Source organism: Sipha flava, unplaced genomic scaffold (genome assembly GCF_003268045.1).
Source record: "Sipha flava isolate LNK unplaced genomic scaffold, YSA_version1 162_pilon_pilon, whole genome shotgun sequence".
Taxonomy (NCBI): Eukaryota; Metazoa; Arthropoda; class Insecta; order Hemiptera; family Aphididae; genus Sipha; species Sipha flava.
In genome coordinates, this window is record NW_020271810.1 from 188,844 (window position 1) to 213,854 (window position 25,011).

General features: G+C 25.6%; 1 protein-coding gene across 5 annotated transcripts; it reads left to right on the forward strand.

Moving 5' to 3' along the window:
• The first annotated feature begins 363 nt into the window (after positions 1-363).
• On the forward strand, positions 364-23,596 carry LOC112679466 (sodium/hydrogen exchanger 9B1). 5 transcript variants are annotated; one of them, XM_025549269.1, is made up of 11 exons: positions 364-413; positions 3,991-4,262; positions 6,218-6,293; positions 13,234-13,608; positions 14,801-14,983; positions 15,081-15,256; positions 15,674-15,780; positions 16,654-16,818; positions 17,885-18,028; positions 18,957-19,058; positions 23,143-23,596. In XM_025549269.1, the coding sequence occupies exons 2-11, from the start codon at positions 4,046-4,048 to the stop codon at positions 23,470-23,472; spliced, it is 1,875 nt and encodes a 624-aa protein (XP_025405054.1). In that variant the 5' UTR covers positions 364-413; positions 3,991-4,045; the 3' UTR covers positions 23,473-23,596. The 5 variants fall into 5 exon arrangements, with proteins under 5 accessions (XP_025405054.1, XP_025405055.1, XP_025405053.1 ...); XM_025549270.1 differs by lacking the exon at positions 364-413 and adding an exon at positions 3,463-3,481; XM_025549268.1 differs by lacking the exon at positions 364-413 and having other exon boundaries at positions 3,894-4,262.
• The last annotated feature ends 1,415 nt before the right edge of the window (positions 23,597-25,011 follow it).

Genomic DNA, 25,011 nt, shown 5'->3' on the forward strand with positions numbered 1-25,011 from the left:
GTTAAATAGTGGGCATTTCCATTGGTAATGAGTATAACGAATTATTGTAAAGGAAGGAACTACACACAATATTACATATATATATATATATGTAAATTTATTCTACATTTATATAATATATATGGTAGCCCTTGAACTATATTTCTATACGAACTTATTTAGTAAAATAGGATATTCATTTTTAGCCCAGTAGTTGTTTAATATTTGCATTGGACACATTTATTAGACACGTGTTCCCTACAGTTGTAGATAATGTCAATAATATGTTATAATTTGTATATTTATAGTGTAGTGTTTATCTGACATATGCAGTATAGTAAATAGGATTTAATTTATAAATATTATTGTTTCAATACAATTCAATTTTTCAAAATTGTGTTCAATATTTTTACAATACCAAAACAATTTTTTCAGTAAGTATAATTAATACATAAGTATTAAAACACAATTATATTGTTTTATGTCATCTTATATTACAATTGGAAATTACTAGGTGAATTTAGGTAGAATAAAAAATATCAATTACATATAATATCGATATATGATACCTAGTTTTATGATACCTTGTTTTATTTTACCTAGTTCACATTGATTGTACTCATGGGTACAGTATATATGTAATAATGATTATTAATACAATTATAAGAATTAATTAAATAAAAAATAAATAACTAACGTAATACTTAAAACGGATCCAATACAGAGAACAAAATATTCATAAGAATTATAATTTATTGGAAATATAATACGTTTATGTACTTACTACTAATTTCAATTCTGGCTCAGGTATAGGGTTATATATTCAATAAGATAACCTGTATTATATTTCAATGACGTTCTGCAAGACTACATTGATTTTACAATGAAAATATACAATAAAGCGTAACACCTACCAAATTTTTAAGATATAAATATGCACTAACTTGTTCATTCGATTATTGTACCCAAACTTTCTGTACATTTTTTTCTGTTTTGTAAATTTTTCCTGTCTTAGTTAAACATTTGAACTTGTAATTAAATTATTCAATAAATGATGTTATTATTTTATTAAAGATAAGTTTTATTTCTGTACTAGAAAATACAGGCGAGTGGCACTTTTAGAAAACTATGTATAATACAAGCAATATATAATATATACAAGTAATTCTTATAAATAAAACAATTATTGTATTATATATTATACTATACATTATATTGAAAAATATACAAATAATAAGTAAAAAAAATACATAGTATAAGTATATAAGTTATATACTTTGTAGTTGATTTATAAGTATAAACTTTATCTAAGACGAAAAATGTGCAGGAATATCGGAATAAGGGAGCCGATGGATGCATGGTACCATAGCAAAATGTATAGGCTAAAAAAAAAAAAATTTGATTTGATTTTACAAACTATTAAAAAACAAATAGTTTTCGTATTTAAAATATCTTTGTCTTAAATTCATCCATCACTGATGATATTTCTATATAATTTCCATTGCAGCTCATATAAAACATATTTTTTTTATATGCTGCAAATTAATAACACAACAATTATAAATAATGGTATTCACTCTACATAATGATGATCGATGACCATTTATTGTTTTATATGAAAATTTGATATTTAAGTATAAATATTTGATTTTGATTCCAAATATGAACCACATATCGTAAAAAATAATAATATTTAAAAAATATGAAGTATGATAACATACGAAGTCAAAATATGAATTACATTTGTTTTTGTATCATGTATGTTTTATTCCCTCGTTAAATAAATAATTACATTTTTCATGACGAAATAATATAACCCTTTCACTACCGAATTAATTTATTTTCTTCAAAAAAATTTTTTTTTAATTTTTTATTTTCTTTACCACTAAAATAAGATATTTACCAAATTTCAACCTTCTAATATGATCTGGTCCAGAAATATTGAAATACGCATTATAATGTGCACTGGGATAAGGTAACATATTTATTTTGCACATTATAATGTGCCATGGGTTCATAGTAAATAAATAATAGTACATTGTAATAAGCATTGGGAATTTGAAATATTTTAATACAAAAAACAACTTAATATAAATAAATGACTTATGAAAATTTTAAAAACATTATATTATAATCTTAAAATAAATAAACAATTTAAAACTTTAACAAAAAAAAAAAAAAAGAAATTAACTGTTTAAAAAACAAAATATTATACTTCATTAATAATAACAAAAAAAAAAAAAAAAAAAATTCCCAAACTAGAAAAACTAAGAACTATTTAAAAACTAATTTATTGATGATAGTCAAAAAAGCAATTGGTTTTTTTCGTAAAACAAAGATGCACGTGGCATTTTGAACACTGCACATGGTTCTTTCTTTGCTTCCTTTTTTTGCCATTTTAATAGTGAGTACGATCATATAAAGAAATGTAAATATTTAATAATAATTATTCATTTTTATATAATCTTAGATATTGTGATATTGTGATAGTGGTTTTTGTTTATATTAAATATCTGTTGTTACCCAACGCACATTATGATGTGCGTACGTTTACCACGATTTTAACGGTTCTTGATTAGTGATAATGGTTATATATTTACACCAAATGATTCGTTATCAATTATTTAATATGAATTATGGTTGTTATAATTTTAGTGGATAGTCAAAGAGATCAAATAAACTAAAAGCTAATAAAGAGTTATAAAATTTTATCAAAAGAAAATTTTCGTTAAAACAAGTAACAAAAAAATGGTATTATCACATTTTAACAGTTTAAAATGTTTAGTATTATATTAATCACATGTTTTACTATCAAAGTATACTAAAATCATAAATATTGAACATACCTAGAACAAATAAACCACATTAATATTCAATGCACATTGCAATGTACATGGGTAGTGAAAGGGATAAAATAATTATTATGTCATAATAATATGATTTGCCTCGCATTATATAAATTGTTCTGGCGTCCCTGAAGATATGTATCTTGTTTCACGCTCTTATGTTCGTATATAATTAATAATTAATATTTATATTATGTAAAAAATTCTAAACGTTTAAATGTTATTTTTTATAGTATTTAGATGAATTTGCATATTGCATTGTATAATAAAAAATATTTTATCTATATTTTGTATTAATTATGTGATTCTAGATTTACATAGACTCGTGTTTTCATTAAATAATTGGTAATAATTATAAAATTATTTAGCAAATATCAAATTCATAAATATCATTAAATTGAACATCAAACTTGGACTATGACAGTGGAAATAATTGGTTACGTTTAAGGTACAATATATTTAATGTCATTATTTTCTATATAATTACAACTTATCACAAAATTCATGTTTTCTATTGCAATTTATTTTTCACATAGTTTTCTAGTACAATTTTATAAATTGAGACGTAAAAATAATTATAATCTAAATATGAGGTATGATTTTTATGAAAAATAAAAAAATAACCGTATGAACATTAAAAAATCATCGAATATGTGGTATGTATTATGTATTGGGTATTTAAAAAAATTAGAATTAAGACATTTACACAGCATGCGACTAAAATACAATTCTATAAACGTATTACTACCATTGAATACTATTGGTTGTCACGCTTGTACGGGTTTTCTCATTACGACGGTCGATAGTTGATTTTTTTTTCAATTCTCACTCGAAAAGTTCTAACCGTTATATAAAAATACATTGTATTATGAGCGTGGTTATTTGTCCGTACACTTATTATGGTAATTCGCACATTGTATGTTAAGCGCGGTGGACAATATGCATTGCGATTGTTCTTGTTAAAATTAGACATGTAAGTGAAAAAAAATCAAACAAAAATTTGAATAATTCGCAAAAGTGTAAAAACTTGCCGGCCGTTCACGGTTAGATTACCTCTTATTGACTGTAATATAATCAGTGTCGGTCGCATGTCTGAATGCCGCGTACTTCGGTTATCTCTCTGTAAATACGTAATTTCGTCTTATTGTTTTCCGTCGTTTTATAGTTGATGTTTGTCAGCGAATATTACCACTTCATACTATATCAGATATATATGTCCTATGGCTGGAATGTATATGAAAAGAGACAGTAGTATCGATTTGCCTCATCCGATACAAGCTCAAACATCGATGACATTATGTTGGCAATCGGAATCCTACCAGGTAAACGGCGCAAAGATCAATCATTCCAATTGTACTCCGGCTATACTCGGAGTGGTCGATTTGACCAAGTTGAGGGTACATCAAGATGATAATGCTTCCTCACGAAATGTTCCAGGTAAGTAGGTACAATTAATATTATTGAAATGCATATAAGGCCGTATAAATGGTTCCAGATTCACGTGGAAAAACATTTTTTTTTTGGTTATTTTGAATATATTTAGATTTATTTGAATAGTAATGTAAAATATGGTCGTTCAATTTGTTCGAATTAAAAATAAGTATACCATAGTATAATTATGTATAGACTTTAACCACTAAATTTGGAATAATGTATTCAAATAACCACACAAAAGTTTATTCTACGTGTAAAACATAAAAATAGCGTGAAATAATTAAACAAGTTCTAAAGAGACACGTATTTCGTTTCAACATTTAAAAAACTTTAAATACTGAAATATTTTAGAGTTTTATTAAAATTTAATATATTTCATCTTATAATAATACTCCATTTTCATACAAAGAAACACATTTTATTATATATCGACATTTGACTGGATATCATTATATATTTTTAAAAAACTCATTTGTTGAACGATGTACGCTCATATTAAACTCATTTTACCTCTATGGAATACAAAGTACCATTTTATAATTTTAGTCCCATTTTAAAAATATTCTTGTATAGTAGCCTATATGGAATGAATCTCGTTTACTAATTACCTGTATGATGATATGGCTGCTAATACACTTAAAGGACTTAATCTTAATTTTTTTAATAATACAAACAACTTTGAAGTACAGACATTAAATAAATTAATTTCTTTAATTTCTTTTTTATACAAAAATTAAATTGAAAATTTCTTACTAGATTATTGATCAATAATCATTTGTTATGTACGAATTTTATATATTTAGGTATTTTTAACTATAAGATAAGTCACCTTTTTAACTTTATTTTCCTGAAAAGATAACATTATAGTTTCGCATTATAAAATAGTTTTATATGTTAACATCGACAATTAATATTTTTGCTTATGATTATAAAACTGATCGGTAGTTTAGAAACGCTAAAAAACATGGCTAATCGCAACAATTTTTACTATTATTTTTCATATTTATTTTACTTGTATATTTTACATAAACTATCTGAATAGGTCTTAGAGACAAATACTTATTTTCATAAATATTCTTTTGTTGATAATAAAAAACAACAAGTTAGGCTGATGTTTTAAAAATAAAGTAGATGTAAAAGTGGTATTTAATGTCATTGTCTAGTTCTACGTCTTATTCAGTTGAATCAATTCTTAACAGTGTACCTTGGACTATAACCCCTATTTACAATAATTTTACTAAGGGGTTATAGTTACAATACAAATATTGGTCTACAATTATTGTAGAAAGTAAGATGGATAGATTAGTTGTTATCTTGGTATAAGCTGAACATTTAAAATGGGATCTCTTCTCCCTACCTTATCCAAACAATTAAAAAAAAAAACAAAGTCAAGAACTATCGAAAATAATAGGACAGGGTATTTGGTAAAATTCTATGAAAATAAATTGAAAAAATGTTCAATAACAGTGATTCATCATTATCTTTTTTTTCTCCGGCAACTACATAATCTATAGTATCTAAGAATCATAATAAATCTATTGATGATAGTCATATTAAAATCAATCAATAGATGGTGAGTTGAATCTAAATAAGATAAATCAAATTTCAGTATAAATATATATAATATAATTTACAATATTATAATATGTATTATAAATAATAATTTTCAAACAGTTTAAATTAAGCATGTATGTTTCTTATAGTTAAGTTATAATAATGTACTGCAATAGATTTTTATATTTTTTTTTTAAAAATTGGTTTGTTGGGACAGTCGGATAAAACCACCGCCTTGTGTATCCTTATTAAGCGGATTCGACTGTATATATATATATATATATATATATATATATATATATAGACATAATACCTTATTTTATATTTCATGTTTCACTATGAAAATGAAATATGTAATAGCTTTAATAAACAATATTATTTCAATATATATTTTTATATTACAGGACTTAATTCTACGGTTACTGAAAGTAAAAAAGCTGTTACGTATCAAAATAATAACGAATTACCTAATATAGAATTGTAAGTAATATTTTATTATAATTTTTAATTTTTTAAAAGATGCATCTATTTTAAATTTTAGTTTAAATATTACACATTCATTACAATTCTAATAAGTTCAGTTTATTAGTTAAAAATAGATGGTATAAACTTAAAAAGAACATTGATATTTAGATAATATAATGGATTCCAAAACTAGGTTAATTATTTAAAATGAAAACTAAATAGAACTAAATACAACTATGAAAGAAAATATTACCTAATAAACGTATGAAATTATATTATCACAAAATATTTCATCGTACTAATATTATATTTTTATTTTCCTTTTTAAATTGTTGGTTTTTTTATATTTATTTAAATTTAATTTTTATTTTATTAATAATAATTATTATTATAATAATATATATATATTCTTTTTTGTTTAAGTTTCTTGGTTATTTATTATTAGGTACAAATTACGAATATTTTAAAACTATATAATGTATCAAATATTATATTATATACTTATGATATTTGATTGAGATTTAATTTCTGAAAAATATAATGATATGTGTAATCATGTTGATTTGAAGTCTATGTTAATATATAGCTGTATATAAATGAGTATTTAAAATATATTTTATGGTACGTAATCCTTGAACAGTGTTTAGAAGTAAAGGTATCATTAAAATATACAAATATTTAGTAATTATTCAAATTTCAAACTAACATGAACGACTGGTAAAGTCATAATTGATTTTGAAAAATCTATTTTAAACTTATTATAATAGTTATTGCCTATAACCTTGTATATTTTATCAGTATGACATAATAAGTATTTTTTGAATATTATTTTTATTTTTTGAATACAATTCACGCAAAATCCTGTGTGCTGTTAGTAAATTATGATATACTTTGATGTATAATAATTGTTCTACAAATATTACAATTATTAATCTCTTCATTATACAAGAACTTAAATATTTCAAATAACCGACTTTTAACATAATTTTATAGATTTTTATAAAATATTTTACCTAAAAGAATTTAAAAATGTATATACATATAATTTTGCTTATACGTTGCATTAAAAACTACGTTATTGGAAATATTGTCTAATGTCAATATAATAAATTTAAGCTTGACTAGATTTTTTTTTTAATTAAATTAAATTTTGTTTAGGTTCAATAATTGTTCAAATTTCGATCACAAGTATTTATTTAATTTATAACTCCGTGACGTAAATTCGTAATTATTTAACAACCAAATCATGGAAAATAATTCAATTTGTTTCTAGTGTAAAATAGTAACTAAAATATGTAAAAATATCCTAGTAAGTGTTGTGAACTAAGTGACAATTTATTATCGTATCATCAATGAAATGTTTAATTTGTTCCGAGGATCGAAAATAACTACTACTGAATCAGAGTGAGAACATAAGTTTTACAATTTCTAGATTTTTTTTAATATTAACTGGCGATTATACCTACAATACCAATTAAATTAATACATATAATTATATATTATATAATTAATATAATTTAAAATATTTAGATAATGTACCATGATAAATTATTATAATGTGACAAGGTTAAAAAGTGAAAAATACTTTTTCTATATAGTATTTTGTATACTTAAAATGGACCATCGTTTTAAATTAACATACATAAGTAATAAATATTATAGTTGTTATGAATTTAGATCTAAGAATTAAGTACAATATAATAAATTTATTTGTTCTGTTTATAACAAGAAGTCATGAAATTTGAAGTGCATAAAACATAAAAACTTTTGAATTTTTTGCGAAAAAGTGTAAAGTAATATTAGATTCCATTAGAACTATTCTAATAAAAATTGATCAATACTAATTGATATTAAAATTATTTTTAATTTTCAATAAAAATTTTTCTGCATTTTCAATTCCTTAATTTAAAACGACCTCTTATAATATTTTCTGGGATTATAAATTACATAAGAATTATTTTTAACAAGTACTTTTTTTTATATTCTCAGTAGTTTTCAAATGTAAACTTGAAAAATAAACATATAGCAAAAAATGGCCAAGAAAGTAAAGTTATATGTTTAAAAAAGTTGAATTAGATTCTGAGTGTAATGAGGAGTTATGAAAAACGGCAGATCGGTTTTATACAAAATAAAATATTTGTTTTTATTGTAACTTAAAAAATAACTATTGAAAAGACTTTTAATGTTTATTGAATGCTTATATAATCATTTGATATAGATGATAAAATGTTCAAAAGATTATTTTGGGCTATTTATGGATTATTGTTACTTACGTTTTTTTAAAAATGTCAATAAAACAATTTTGGCTTTATATTTTACTAAATAATAAAAAAAATATCGAACATAATTATAATTATAAAGAAAAAAATATACTTGCGTTTGAGTACAACATTTTGATATAGTGATAAAAATCAGGAAAATTCACTGCATTTTCATATCTTTGAAATTGAAAGTTTATAACTTTCAATTTTTATACATTAAAAGACAAAGACTTGAAAGTTGGATAAAGATTTTTTTATAATATTTTCTATGTAATAAAAAAAAAAAAATTAATAATAATAATAATACTATTTGAAAGTCATAAATATGTTTTATAAGAATTGTAAAATAAAATTTTAACAAAATCTGATACTTCAACGAATTTCCATTAAACAGTTATTTAGTTTTTATCCTAAAAATATTAATCGTTGTGACTTCAAACATTTATTAAGTTTTTATATTAACATTTTAAACACATTTCATAGTTTCGAAATATTTTTGTAAAATGTATGCAGTTTATGCATTAGAAATTGTTGATTTTTTCTAATTCTAATGATTTTTTTTGTTGCGAAAGTTTGAACATTAAAATTTCAATTAATTCACTAAGAAATTTGGTTGTTTTATTATATCAATTATCTTTAAAAATGTTAACTGAACCATACAGTCTTTTTTACTCAAAATTGTTTTTTTGATAGCACTGGTATATTGGTTTTAAATATAAAGACTTTTACAGTAATCTCATTCACTCATCTCTGTATCTCATCGGACCATAGTATCTCACACGACTTTTTTTGAGAGGTTTGGCCTTTTTTATTTTATGGTTAGAAAATACAACCTATACACCTAAATGAAACTTTCGGTTACCTAATTATCTTAAAATAAATACATTTTTATAATATATAACTCAAATTGAAAAAGATTATAAAACTTGCTTTTTTCAGAATTTAATACTACATTAAAAATATTTTAGAAACAAGATTATTATAACAAGATATTAACAAAATTATTTTTAGAATTTATGTTTCGTTATCATGTTATTTATTTCAATTTTTAATTTTGTTGTTTGTATCAGCATATCGTTTTAAGTAGTTAATATTTTTCTCAATTTAAACAACTAATAACAGAACACAAATAAAGAAAATGTTTCTCAACTCGGCCATAAAAAATCAACTAAACGAATGTCGAAAATGTGTTGGTTGGTATCGGCTATGACAAAAAATAGGTAATATTTTATGATAATTGCAAACACCCATTTGTTAATTTTTCAACGTGCACAAGGTAATTTCAAAACAAACAGGTGTTTTGTCAGATAATTTATTTAAAAAAAAAAAAAAAAACATTACAAAAATATAGTCGGTTTACTGGAATAAAAAAATATGTGAAATTATTGGTTTATTATACCTACACACGGGATGTGTACGTTAAATGTAACACAGTTTAGTGTTGATAGTCGTTGTTTTGTAGTTCACATTAGTATATAACTTTGAAGTTAAATGTATGATTGGGCGTACATTATTATAGCTACGATAATTTTATTAATTCTATTTCTTACATTTACTTAATAAAATAATATTATTTTTAAATGACTTCCCCTAAAAATAGTACAGAATATATATCTGCCATAAATGTGAAGCAAACCGGTGGAGAAGTGTACGAGTTTAATTTCAGTCCTAATATCGAGAAAAAAAAGTAATTTTTTGTATTTTATTAACATTTTTTTGTTTTTTTATTTTTTTTTTTATACATTTTTCTGTGAATACATTTTAAGTTATAACAAAATATATTTTAAACGCGAGTAACTCAAATTCAAAGCTATTACTGTTATTTAATTTTTTTTTTTATTAATTAATTTAAATAGAAATATATTTATGTACGTAGATTTTTCGTTTCAAAATGAGCTCAAGTTATTTCTATTATTATTATAACATAAACTTTAATTTTTTTCATAAAATTGAAATAAAATATAAAATTATTCCTATTTATAAATAATTAGTTTAACACTGTAGTGAAATGTAGATTTATGTGATTATTATAATACATTTTAATAACAACCAGTATTGAGTCTATACATACTGTAGGTATTATAATGGTATTATTTATTTTTAAAGTGAATTGTTTTTGGAGATTCAGTCAATAAATTTATATTCGGAAACCAAACATTTATTTTCAATCAATAATGTTTAGCTCAACTGAATTAAACTATTATCAACAATTCTTTTAATTAATTAAGTATCCGTTGTATCAATATATTTGAATTTTTTACTTATTTGAACCTAGTTAGGTATTGACAAGTATTAAGTTATTAAATACGTTTTTAATATTTAAACATAATATGACTGTAAATGAACATGATATTGTAATACTAATAATGTGTTAAAATACCAATTATTTAATTACATGATATTCCATCACAGTGTAGGTATAGTAGGTTCATTCTGTATTAATTATCTAATTGATAAACATATATTTATTTACGAAAATTAAAATTTACGTCCTCGTTATTCGTTCGAAATTAATGAATATTAATGAATAGTAAGCACAATGATATATAGAGTAATGACTACTGTATGGTAAATAAAACATTTTTTTTTTTTAATTTCCAGTAAATGCATTTAATTTTTAAGTATTAAATTTTTTATTATCTATTAATAACGCCCACGTTTTTTTGTTACATATTAATTTATGTACCTATTTGTATTTTAATTTATAAAGCATTAATATTCCTGTGTCATTAGCATTGAGTGGAATGAAAAGCCAGGGACAAGATAATCTAATGTATGTGAAACTTCTAAATGCATCCTAAAATGTATTTATAAATATTTTTAGTGTCTTTTTCAAAAATATAACCATTCTATATGATAAAAATATTTTCAAGTAAACTATACACACAATTAATATTAAATGTATTTTTTAGTATAAAGAATTGGTATAATCTCGTTATTGATGTGACCGAATATCATGGGTTAACAACAGTGTTCCGTAAAAATCATTGTTAAAAGGATGTGATGCAATTTCCGTATATGAGCAGGCATTATTCCATAAGCTAAATTAAAATTGTTAATTTTTTTGATTTTTTAAAATTGTATTAACTGATAAATAAGTTACAATAGTATAAGACGTGTAAAATGCTAAAAATTCTTTGATAATCAATGTTTTTTATTTTTATAAATTTAAATACCACCATTTTGAATTTTCTTTTGGAGCCTTCTTATGTTGCCCGCAACGAAATTATTTTGTAGACAATTAATAAATATTATCATTTTCATAATCAGACTACCTCACATAGAATAGATTAACTTTTCCATTATATTTATCTTTTACACGAGAAATTTAATATCTTCTTTATTCAATATAATTTTAGTTATTATTTATCAATTTCTGAATTTTATATTTTCAACAAAGTGCAGGATTACAATAGAGTTTTTTTTGTTATAAATATTATTTTGATATTAATATTATATTAAATCGTAACTAAAAGTTCTATGTAACAAAATTTTAGAACAAAAATTTGATATAATGGCACATCGAATATATTATTCGATTATTCGTTTTCCTCTAGATTTTTCTGAAATAAATCGCTTATGAGTTTGATTTAAAAACATTAAAAGCATTAAATTATTATTTTGTGGTAGCTTAAAATACTAAAACAGCTTGGCTTGTAGTTTTAAATCGGCAAAGCAGGGCTGTCACTTGGGTGAGAGGCAACGGGACCATTTAGTCCCAGGTTCTAATCTAGGAAAATTTAAAGTTGGTTCACATTAATTAGAAATACTCGATGTTATCCATTAGAGATTATTGATATTAACATATTATTTCTAAACTGTTTTAATTTATTAAATGTTAATAAATTTAACAAAATAAAGTAAGCTTAAATTTATATTTAAGCGCTATTATACAAACTATATTTTAAGTTATTCTAATTTCTAAATAGGTATAATTGTAATTTATTATGGATATTGCTGGAGTCTGAAGAATGACATAATTTCAAGCCTGGGTAATTTAATGATAATTTTTAACTGAGTTAAGTTAAGTTGATGGAAAACATTTTAAAAAGTTTAAAGTTAACAGCTAACCTATTTATTTTTTTAACTCAGGTTAAAATTTGTATGAACATTTTCAATTAACTTATTAACTTAAGTTATTATAATTATTTTTTAAATATATTTAAAATAATAAAAATATTAAATATTATTGAACATAGGAAAAAAATAATCGCACTTTACTGAATACTGATAATCACATCATAGTTATACAAAAACTGAAACACAACATTGAATATTTTATATTATATAGTCAATATTGTAAATCTTTTGTGCTGAGAGAGCCGAGAACGAAAAGTGAACCCATGTGGGCTATGACTATTTTGTCTATTAACAGTATTGGCTGTTTATAAATATAAATTTTGAAATATGATTGAGGTGTTATCGGAATAATTTGCTAAAAATACTAAAAATCCTTAGGACGGCTCTGCGGTAAAGTGTTTATTTTTTTTTTTTATTCCTTGGGTCTTCAACACCTTAGATTCGCTATCAGCTGCAGAGTGAAACTACTTGTAGACAATACGATTTCATGTAATATATATTACGTTAATTTTTCCAATTGAAAATATTGTGACAAAAACGGTATCAAACGATAGAACATAAAAATGATGTACAGCAATTGGTGCTCACGCGCGTACCGCGTCCCGTCGTTTCAGCTCCTGGTGGTACATATTCTGTCTGAAGTGCCGTCAGAAGGAAGTGGGACCGGGATGGGAGCCCAAGTACTGGTCCAAGACGTGTCCCCATCCGTATTGTCCGTCGTTCCGGCAGGTGGCGAGGATCATGGCACTGCTCATCACCGTCGTGTTGTTCTGGGGCGTTGTGATAACCGTCATCGGGGCGGACGCCAAGCCCGGCGGCCAGTTGTTCAACATCGCCGTGCTGGTGATCAGCGCGTACCTGGGCGGATGGGTACTCCGCATGCTCACTCTGCCTGCGCTTGTCGGCATGCTCCTTGTCGGCATATTCTACCAGAACGCTGGTCTCATAAGTATAGAGGGCAAATACAAGGGTCTCGTGTCGGTTTTAAGGTATCATTATATGAATATAAATAAAAATAACAATAACCGTAAACATACAATAGCAATAACAATAACAATAATATATCGTACGCAGTTAGTTTCCCTCGATGATTCGTGGTTGAAAAATAAATCGAGTTTATTTGTATTTGTTTATTATTTTTCTTTTTTTTTTTTGAATTAATGACTTATTTCATTTTAATTGATTAATATTTAATTTAACGTATTTAATTAACGTCAATTTATTTTTTAACTACGAATCATTGAAAAAAACTTGCTCTATGCGGTATTATTGTTATTGTTATCGCCATAAGCGCAACTAGGGGGCGAAACCGAATTTTTAGCACCCCTGAGTTCAAATTTAGTGCTTCAGTTTTTCTAATTCAGATCTATATAATCTATAGTAATTACAGTGAAATACCATTCAATTTTATTTTCAGTGATTTCAGCATCCCCAATATTTGGGCTCCAATTACTATTTTATTTTTATGGTGATTAATTTATACATAGACGTTTATAGATACTATAGTGGTCAATAAATATCGAAAGTTTACGATTAACTAAAAATTACTAAAAATTATATTTTTACGTTTGAAACACTTATTTCATACATTTCCATAGCCAATAACTGTATTAATGTACTATACAACTATTTCTTAATATTTACAAAGGCTTATAAGCGGACATTTGGTTGAATTTTTGGGAGGGGCTATAAAAATTCAATGTATAATAATCCGCAGGAGCTTTGCCCTACACCCCCTTCCCATGCACTTATTACTATTAAAAATATAAATTTGTTTAAATTGTATTAAAAAACACTAAATAACGTATATTTAAAAATAATTAATATCTATTATATATAATCAAATATCTATTTGTATCATCAAAGATAATCGAAATATCATTGCTTTTTATACTTTTCGATATATCTTTTTCAATATATACTCGTAGATGGATTAGAGGGATTCAACTGTAGTTGATAATAGTACATGATACATAAATACAATTACTTAAAAATGTAGGAATTAACTAATGTAATCTACTAGATTAATCGTTTTATAATTGATAGGTTATGCCTATTATTAGATAAATAATTAGACTGCAGTTGTTCACCACATTCTCTTTCCCTATTGCGTTTGTTACGATTTACGGTAAACTATAGTTATGGCACGAGTGTACGTTATGAAGTTGTGTTTTATTGCAGGAAAATCGCATTAGTAGTTATATTCACGAGAGCTGGGTTAGACTTGGATCCTGTAGCGTTGAAAAAATTATACTGTAGAGTGTTGATCCTCGCCCTCGTTCCGTGGTTTTTCGAAGCGGCCGTCATTGCAGTAATCGTATATTACCTCTTAAGTATACCATGGCCGTTTGCCATACTTTGCGGGTATTGTATTTCTACGCACATTAGTATAATACACTGTCATAGTTATATTCGAATAGACGTTGATCATATACACTATGACCTTTGTTGTTGCTCGTAGATCTATAATCGCGGCCGTAGCTCCAGCCGTAGTTGTTCCTTGCCTTTTCCGCTTGAGATCAAAAGGCTATGGGGTGGCCAAAGGTATCCCGACTTTAATCATTGCAGTAGCGGGAATCGACGACGCAGCTTCGGTTATAGCCTTTGGAGTGGGAACTAGCATGCTTTTCGGATCAAGTACGTGTGATGTTAGGAAACGCTATTATTTTTAATCATTCTGTATTGAAATTAAAAATGTGCATTCATAATTGTACACATTTTTTTTTTTTTTAACTCAAATATTATACTGCGTATAAATAGTATTGAATTACATTTATCTAAAAATTATTTTATAGCACATTTTTTTAGTATTGGTATAACCATTGTACATTGTAATTATTATTAGTTATAGTTTTAGATTATTTTAAGAGAGTTATATATGCTTGAAATATTTAATTTTCGAAGGAGATAAACATTTACAATAAATTTGGTTATTTTTGATAATCTAATGTTTTCCTGCAGGAATAAATAACTATAAACGTTCTTACTTATTAATTTAATTGATTTGTAATTATCCGTTATGATCCTTGCCCAAAGACAATTTATGTTTTTCAGATACAGTTACCCATGATTTATTGTTAAGTCCAATATCAATAGCAGTTGGGATTATGTATGGTATTGTGTGGGGTTTTATTGTTAAATATTTTCCGGAACGATCTGATGTAAGTATTGAAATAAAAAATGACAAATTCAAAATTATATTTTAATAATTCGATTAAAGCTCTTTTGCATTAATAATTATAGGGTTTAATATGATTATTTAGTGATTATTGTTATAATTTTTACTAGTTATGCCGAATAAAATACTACTTAATGATGTAATATAAATAAATTACATTAATTATAATATTTGCAAAAATTATTGTACATTAAATTATTATCATATTTAAGATATATTGTGATATTATTATTTTGAATTCTACTCGATGAAATCCAGTAATTAATATTGTGTAAGTAGCTACAGTGTTAAATAGTTCAATCAAAAACATATATACGAATATATATATATATATATATATTTAAAATATTTCAAAGCCTTTTTCTAAGGTTAAAAAAAACTTTCATAATTGTAAATTTTTCAAAAATATTTTAAATACACCTAAATTAATGCCACATTAAATGTTTCAAGTCAATCAATGTTAATATATCAACAATCATTCTTACATTTTCTCAGGCTTCGAAGAAAAATACATTTTTAAATTATTAAAAATAATAATTACAATTTAAAGTTTTAATTTACTTTATTTCAAAATAGCCTAAAGTAAAAAAAAAAAAAAAAAAAAACGGGCTTAGTTAAACAAATACATGTAATAAGAAATTTATTTTTAACAATTAAAGATTAATATTTTTGTAAAACAATTTTGTAGTATAATTTGCAATAAAAAAATAAAATAAAATTATATATTCATAGTATAAAATGACTAATAGTATAAACAAATAATAGTATAAAAGTAGTTATAACTCGTTGAGGAACTAAATATAATTTAGCTTAATTTTAACGCACTTATTTTTACACACATTGTTTTTATTTTCAGCCGTATGTTGTACCATTGCGAATTATGATGTTAACCTGCGGTGGACTATTAGCTGTATTAGGTTTTGAAGAAACGAGTTTAGAAGGCGCTGGACCATTAGCTGTAATCATCTCTGCGTTTACTTCAATGTATTTTTGGACTAAACAAGGGTGGAATATTGAAAATGTATGATAATGATTAAGTACAGTAAATATTTTGTAAATAATAAACATTAAAAATTAAGATTTTTTTTCCCTCGCTATAATAATACGAATTGAAAAATAATTCAAAATATCCAGTACAATATTTTAATTTAGACATTAGAGGTAATTTTCTTTTATGAATATCATTTAAAATGTATGCTGTAACAAGCAAATGTGATATTAAAAACTTATTTCTCCGAATCTCTATAAATCACTTGAAAAAATTGTTTTATTTAGATAACTGATTATATTTAATTATTTAAAAATATAAAAAAGTTATGTCTATGTAATATCGTTAACGATTTAAAATGATTTAAAACTGTTATTAATTGTTTGTTTTCATTTTGAAATTTAATTTTTATTGTTCATCGACTTATTCATCGAATGAAATTTAAATTGTTAAATTTATAATATAATCATAATTTACGACCTTGTGGTTTATATGTTTTAATGAACATTCAACTAATTAGCCCTAACACATATTACATAAGACCTATTTCTTAATAATATATTACTGAAATCAAAACACGTATGTTTATCTATAGAAAGTAACTGATATGCCATAGAAATAAATATAGATAGTGTTATTAAAACGTGTAAAACACATACTGTATATGATTTGTAAAGAAATAATTAAAAAAACAGTAACAGTAAAAAATGGTTTATAAACGAATGAAATACTTATCGAGTTAAATGAACAAATGTTAACTATTTACAGTTGATATTCCTCACACGTAAAATAACAAAGCGGCGGGAGGCATTTAAAAAATACTCTGAAACATGTTATGCTTCTTATTTTCCATAATAATAATTGGAATTCAGAAATTCAGGAAATAAGCGACTAGTAGAAAAATGCAAGGGTTTATAACTTTTGAACATCCTGTATATATTGATCAAACATTATCGTATTTAAAGACTCAAAACTAAAAAGAACAACGTAAATTATCTACATGTTATAATACCTCTAATTTTTTTTTTTTAATGAACATTGACATGTTTTGTACTTAGCAAATTGAACGTTATAATTGTCGATTGATCCTATAAATTAGAATCCAGTGGCCACGGCTTTTGAAATATTTTGGATGATTTGCGAACCAGTACTGTTTGGATTGACAGGTACACAAATTATACTCAACCAACTTGAAATTCGCTTCGTAACGACAGCTATAGCATGTGTCATAATCGCTATTGTGGTACGTAAAAATAAAGCCATTGTCAACCATATCCATTTTCCAATTAATCTTGAAATACTATTTAAAAATTGTACTTGTTCTAATTTTCACGGGTTTTATATTTTTAATACATAATAATTATGGTATCGATTCAATATGCTACCATCACTAAAGGCAATTGCCAGGAAATTTTTTTTTTCTTTTTGATAAGTGATTTAGACTATAAACCATCCTTCATACTCAACATTTTAGAGTATAAATATGTTTTTTTAATAGCAAATTTTAAAATAAAATTTCAAATGTAATTGTCATTTAAAATCATTCAATTTTATTTGAAGAAACATTTCGAAGGGTCTGAACTCTAACCCCTCCTAGTCACGACTTTGCAGTCATAACTTTTTTTATTTTTATGCTTCCTACAATATATATTTTTTTTAAATATTGATTTTGGTTTTCTATTCAACATCGATAAATATAAATCAGACCATTTAAGACTTTAGTAGTTTTTGGTTTCATAAAAATTAGTATAATAAATTAGTTACCTTTATTTATATTCTTAATATTCATGGTATTTTCATAAATAAGGTTCCTTTTATGAAGCAAACTTTAAACTGTAAACCGGGATTTATTAACACTATACTGACATTTGGTGTGGTATAGACTCAATTACATATTAATTTATTTCGATTTTTCATGTTCAAAATTATAATAGTTATGTTTAGCGATTTTCGTCAATAGCTATGTTTACTTATTACATAGAACCAATAAAGTTTTATCTAGGTAAATACGAGTAGTTTATTGAATAAAATCTAATTTACGATAGAGTAATAGCATCATGGTTGTGATTAGATACCTTGATTGAAACAGTACCATAGTTGCTAATTTGATTCGCACTACAAAGTATGTTAATAGTTATGTAAATAATTGATGAAAGAAATTTTAATTTTAGGCAAGGATTTGTGTGACGATTATAGCAGCGACTGGAAGTTCTTTAAATTTCAAAGAAAAACTTTTTATCTCACTTTCATGGATGGCCAAAGCGTCCGTTCAGGTAAATTATAATTGATTTCAAGTAGCAATTACTAATTTTTTTTAGAACATAAAAAGCTTATTTTTATTTCATACATTTTCACATGTTAAATATATTTATAACTTGGACACGGTTTCTATGTTGAGAAAAAATTTATCAATATTTTATGATAAAAGATTATAAAATTCAACTGTAAAAGTTGCACAATGTTTAATGTTTGATACAATAGTAAATATTATGTACTATTTAATGTCAATAGCGTCAAACCTACATTATATTATGATATTTTATAATAAAATCAGATAATAATTGAAAAACTGAATAGCCAAATATTATACTAGTATCATTCGAAAACATTATTATGATAATGAATCAATCAATATAATTATTTCGACGAACAATAGCAGTGAAACATTTTCTTATTCGTTGTATACGGTATCCAACTGTATAAAATACAACAATGCATACAATGAATACATATTGTAAAATCATCGTGTAAAGAATATGCTATGTCGAAATAATGGTACGATTAGAAATGTTAAGGTCCAGAAATAAATATAAATCCATGTGTAAACAATAAAAAAAAAATAGTAATATTACTTATTGAGGTAAAAATTTGAGCATTTAAACATTTTATATGGGATTCGATTACAGCTATACAAATAATATTGTTGACAATATCGAATTAGTTCATCGTTAAAACGTCGTTTAATGCAGAATCGTGATATTTCAAATTTGGATATTTTACTGCAGCAGTTCTCAAACTTTTATAATCACGGAACCCTTAAAAAATAGTTTGTGTTTTGCGGAACCCTAATGTCTTTAATTCCAATTCAACTCTAATTTTTATAAAAAACAAAAATATAGGAAAATCTAACCTTAGCATTGTCCCATGGAACCCTAAGGTTCCGCAGAACACACTTTGGGAAACGCTGTTTTATTGCAATATTGGCTGTTTTGCAATAGATTTACAGACAAAGAACCTAGGTAAATTTTATTAGACCTAGGTACATTTTTAAATTTTTTAAAGTCCTTGCTTTTCTTTTTTTTATGTTTCAAACTTCTTAATTTGTGTGAGATAATTTCCTTAGATTTCCTGCAGGAAGTTTAGACATAATAGGTATGTTTATATAAATATTACATTTTTAAACAACGAATAATTTTATCACAAATAATAGAATAATAATATAATATTATTTATCTCAAATGCATTACCAAATTTGAACTTATTATTTTATTTTTATTTATTGAAATGAAAAACAAAGTTGGCTGACGTAAAGAAAAATATTTAATAATCATATACTATAACAGCGTATAAAACAAATATAATAATTATATTATAAAAATATTATCATTTATATTATAGTTATTTTAATTATTTGATATTTTTTTAAAGCCAATGCATCGCAAATATTTTCTTTGTATCCTTTTGATTTTTTCAATATAGCAAGGCGAGCATATTGATATACTATTACGTTTTTAATTTCATAATTTATTTATTTTTGCTTTTGATTTAATTTGCTTAATTTATTGAATATTTAAATTTCATTATAAAATTAGAATCTTTTGTTTATTAAAAATCACCACACAAGATATTTAGTAAATATTATACACAAAAATATATTAGGCTTTTGACGCAAGCCAATCTTATCCAAGTCGATAATAAGTATATTAGATTGATATTTATTAAAAGATAACAGATTCTTGTAATATTTTCAATGAATTTATATAGGTTCCCTGACTACAAACATACCACAAAGGTTTTTATAGGCATACAATTTAAAAATTGATAAACTTAAGCTTACAATCCGTTTTTCTGAATAACGTATGAATAGTTTTCTTTAGAGGAAATAATATTTACACATAAGTTCGCGGTCAGTTACTGCTATAGCAGTAATTTCAATTTTTTTTTTAAATTATGATGTAATGGGTCACTACTGTTATTGCATTAATTTAGAAAACTAACAAAATCGGGCATTACTGCTCATGCAGTACTATTTTTAATGGTATTAGACGAGACTGGAGATAAGACTGACCCATTGCGTTTACTGATACATTTGGCCACGTAATAATATCACACAATAATATTATTCCAAACTTAACATGTTTTATTTTTATACTCTCTGGTGGTGTAAGTGATTTTCTGAAGTAGATACATGAATGATATACAAAGTGAGGTGTCCGTGAACGTGTTATAACATATCAAGTTCTCATATTTAAAAGTTAACTTTTAAATAATAAGATTTCTAAAATAATAAATCGCTTATTATATGTAAATCATAGTATTTGACAACACATGCTGTAAGCGTGACTTATACACTATACATATTATTGAATAGATTATATTATTAACCGACTTATGTTAAAAAAAAATAATATTTCTCTACACATCAGTTTTTTTAAGCAGTTTTTTACAGACGATTTTAACAGAATAATAAATTAAACACAAAACATTTAACGATTACCATAAATTGAAAAATATATTTTCAAAATAAAAATGTACAAATAGTTCTGTGTAAGTAACAGTGGCGTAGCCAGGGGGGGGCTAAGGGGGATATAGCCTCCCATGGGCCGTGTTTATATGTATAATGTATCTTGACTATTTAATAGAATCAATGGATGCTCGTTTTAATCAAAGGTTTATTGATGTTATGCCACTTGAAGGACTTATTCCGGCCAATTTAATTATGTATGACGATAAAAATATTATAAAAGCTGCTAAAATAATGTCCAAGATCTCCATTATCATACTTCATCTACAATCAGAGCTGACCTGTTCATATGGAGGCAACAATAGAGTCAAAATACTATTCCAAAACCGAATTCTGCTCTTAATTCACTCTCTCATCGCACCAATCTTCGACCTAACATTAAAATACTTTTACAATTATTCGCCACGTTACCAGTTACCTCTTTCACTCCGGAAAGAACGTTTTCAGCACTTAATCGCTTAAAAATTTTTTTAAGAAGCACTATATCGGAAAACAGACTGAATGGGTTAGCTATGGCTTATATAAATAAAAAAAGAGCAATTCGATGAAAGTGAAATAATAACTGAATTTGCCAGAAATTCGCCTAAGAGGATGCAGCTGTCAGAGTGGAGCAAGGGACTGAACACTAAAACCAAAATTATTATTATTATTATAAATTATATATTAATAAATATTTTTAAAACTATACTAAAATGCTTGAATTAAGCTTAGAAACTTGGTGGTAGATGGTGGGGGGGGGTTAAGGGTGAATTCTCGTATCCTCTCTTACCTTAGTTATCCAAAAAAGTGGTTAGTCCCCCCCCATTTAAAAATCTTGGCTACGCCACTGGTCAGTAGTGATGCAATTAGGATATATTTTCAATATATAATGTATTGTAATATAATTATTGTATATATACAACTTTATTCCGATGAAAACTGTACTGTATTGGAACATTTTGTTTCTAATTAACATTAGAAACAAAATAACATTGCCTTGGAGTTGATTTTATTGAATTACATCTGGATTATTAATAATTTATAATATTAATAACCATTCAGGTGAATTTTTTGATACCCGTATTAATAAACTAGTGATTTTGGACGATTTAAAAAACATACGTATATCTATATTATTTTACAAATAATTAAATAAATAATTTTACTCTATAATATGTAAATATTTTAACGGGATTATATATATTAAAAACTTATAAGCATTCTGATTCGTTGTTAAAATATATCATTTTTATGGCAAAGGGAGGGAGAGGTAACTAATTACAAAATACCAGAAATGTCGGCCGTCCAACAGAATAATTCCAAACCACTTTGCGTTGAACCCTTTTATTATACGATGGATTACGATCGATAATTACAAACGAGGGTTGAATATACGTGTAAATATCGTCCCAGTGGTGGATTTAATAGTCGGGTGGAACGGAAGAACGAAAAACTCGAAAAATTTTAAACTAATGCAGATAGCATGTGCGGTATTCCTTAATAATTATTATATTATTGTTCAGTATTTTTCGAATCCTGTGACGCTAAAAACTGAAATTCTTACCTGATCTTTAACCTTAAACTCACCACTGGTCGTCCTGTTTAAATATTTGATCACGGTGTTATGCTTTCAGGCCGCTTTAGGTCCGGCCGTACTGGAAGCTTCATCCGGCCACAGCGAAGTGAACGTCGGCCACGCTCAGATGATTGTGACATTGTGCATCATATCAATTTTGCTGACTGCTCCGGCGGGCGCGATCATCGTTTCGCTTTTAGGTCCCAAGCTGCTGACTAAGGCGAAGCCCAACAGCAACGAACAGTGGCGGCGCGGTCCCAGGCCGTCCATCAGGGATATCACGTTGTACAACGAGGACGAGGAAAATGATACATACGTGAGCAATGATCAGTTGGAATGTGATAAGACCAAAACGGATATAGTGGAGATCCAAAACGAAAGGATTTGAAGAAATCGTTCGACCCCTCCCCCATTTCTTCCAGGTAAACTTGGAATGCGCATGAGAAATCGGCCATCAATAAGTAAACCTCGATTTACGGTTTTCGTTGGATAGTTATTATTATTATAATAATTAATTTTTTTACTATTATTATAATTATTACTTTATATTTTATCCTATTATAAAATGTTTGATATTATTTTTGCAATGTTTTCAAAATTCAACATATAATATTAAACAAACGTAAATTATACATAATAATATATTCTATAATCATCTACATTTCATAATAAATTGTTTAGTATAATCATATGCATAATAATATATTGTTAAAAGTATATAAAATGATAAGAAAATTACGAAAAAACCAATGAAACTATGAAACCTAACTGATTATAGTTAATAATAATGGTATACCGGATTTCATTAAAATATCTTTGGTGAACATAATTCCAATTCAATTGTACTTCAGGCCAGTGGCGTATCAACGGGGAGATAAAACTCCCCCAAAATTTTTGGGGAGAATTAGTTTCTTATGAGATGCATATTTTTGGTCAATATAGCTGTACATTATCTTATGGGAGTACCTTTGTGTATTTGAGTATTTCTAAGAAATATTGTAAATAAGAACGGTGAAATTATTACGACTATCCACTAATTCCTATTTTAATTTGTAATCATTATCATATTATGCTTGTGTTGGTAAGTATTTCTAATGTGGTATGTTTACACTCGTGGGTTTTTTCGTTTGTTTGATGTATTCATCATAGCGTACCACAAGTTAAACGAAAAAGCTTGCAATAGCGCATGCCCTTTCAAGTTAAACGGCTAAATTTTCGTGGCCTAAACTACAATGCAAGGTTTTCCACGCTCAGTGGGAATCCGTTCAACACGTTGTTCTTTCGCATTATATTGCATTTCACTCCGGTAGCTAAATATCATATCGTTAATTAGTCAGCTTAATTTTATCTGGAATAGTCTCTCTAAAACGAGTGTTTTGACTTACTATTTCTGATTAAATTATATTTAATATTGGGTAAAAATTTGCTTTGGTTATTCGTGTAAAATTAAAACGCGAAGAAAATGTCTCGTATGATTGCAAATCATCTATAATTTTAAAATGTCGAGTTTTTAAATAATTTTTGACCCGCAAAGAACGCTTCTTCCTAGGTTTTTTATTTGCACTTAGAATAATTAAGTAGGCCGCATAACACCGTGAAGTACATGTGGATCCAACAAAAAGCATGCATCTATTGCATTCAACAAAGACATGGATTAGATTAAAGTGGAATTGAATGTTGAAACGTTTAAAATGTGGAAATCGCATGAGTGTAAACATACCTATATATATTAAACTAAGTGGCGAATGGAACTAGTATGCGTTGTTTCATTTTTTCTATTCATAAATACATTAAAAATAATAACGAATAAAAATAAATAATCTATTAAAGTTTACGATATTTCTTGTTTGGTTCAGGACCACCAAATTGTTTGTTTAAAAATTAAAACCCTCCCCCAAAATTCAGGTCTAAGCATGCCAATACTTTA

What these genes read in the sequence shown, in the direction of transcription:
- LOC112679466 (XM_025549269.1), top strand. Translation starts at nt 4,046, where the DNA reads ATGGCTGGAATGTATATGAAAAGAGACAGTAGTATCGATTTGCCTCAT. An exon ending in TAGCATGCTTTTCGGATCAA is followed by an intron (nt 15,257 to 15,673) that starts GTACGTGTGATG and finishes TATGTTTTTCAG; the next exon opens with ATACAGTTACCCATGATTTA. An exon ending in ATTTTCCGGAACGATCTGAT is followed by an intron (nt 15,781 to 16,653) that starts GTAAGTATTGAA and finishes TTTTATTTTCAG; the next exon opens with CCGTATGTTGTACCATTGCG.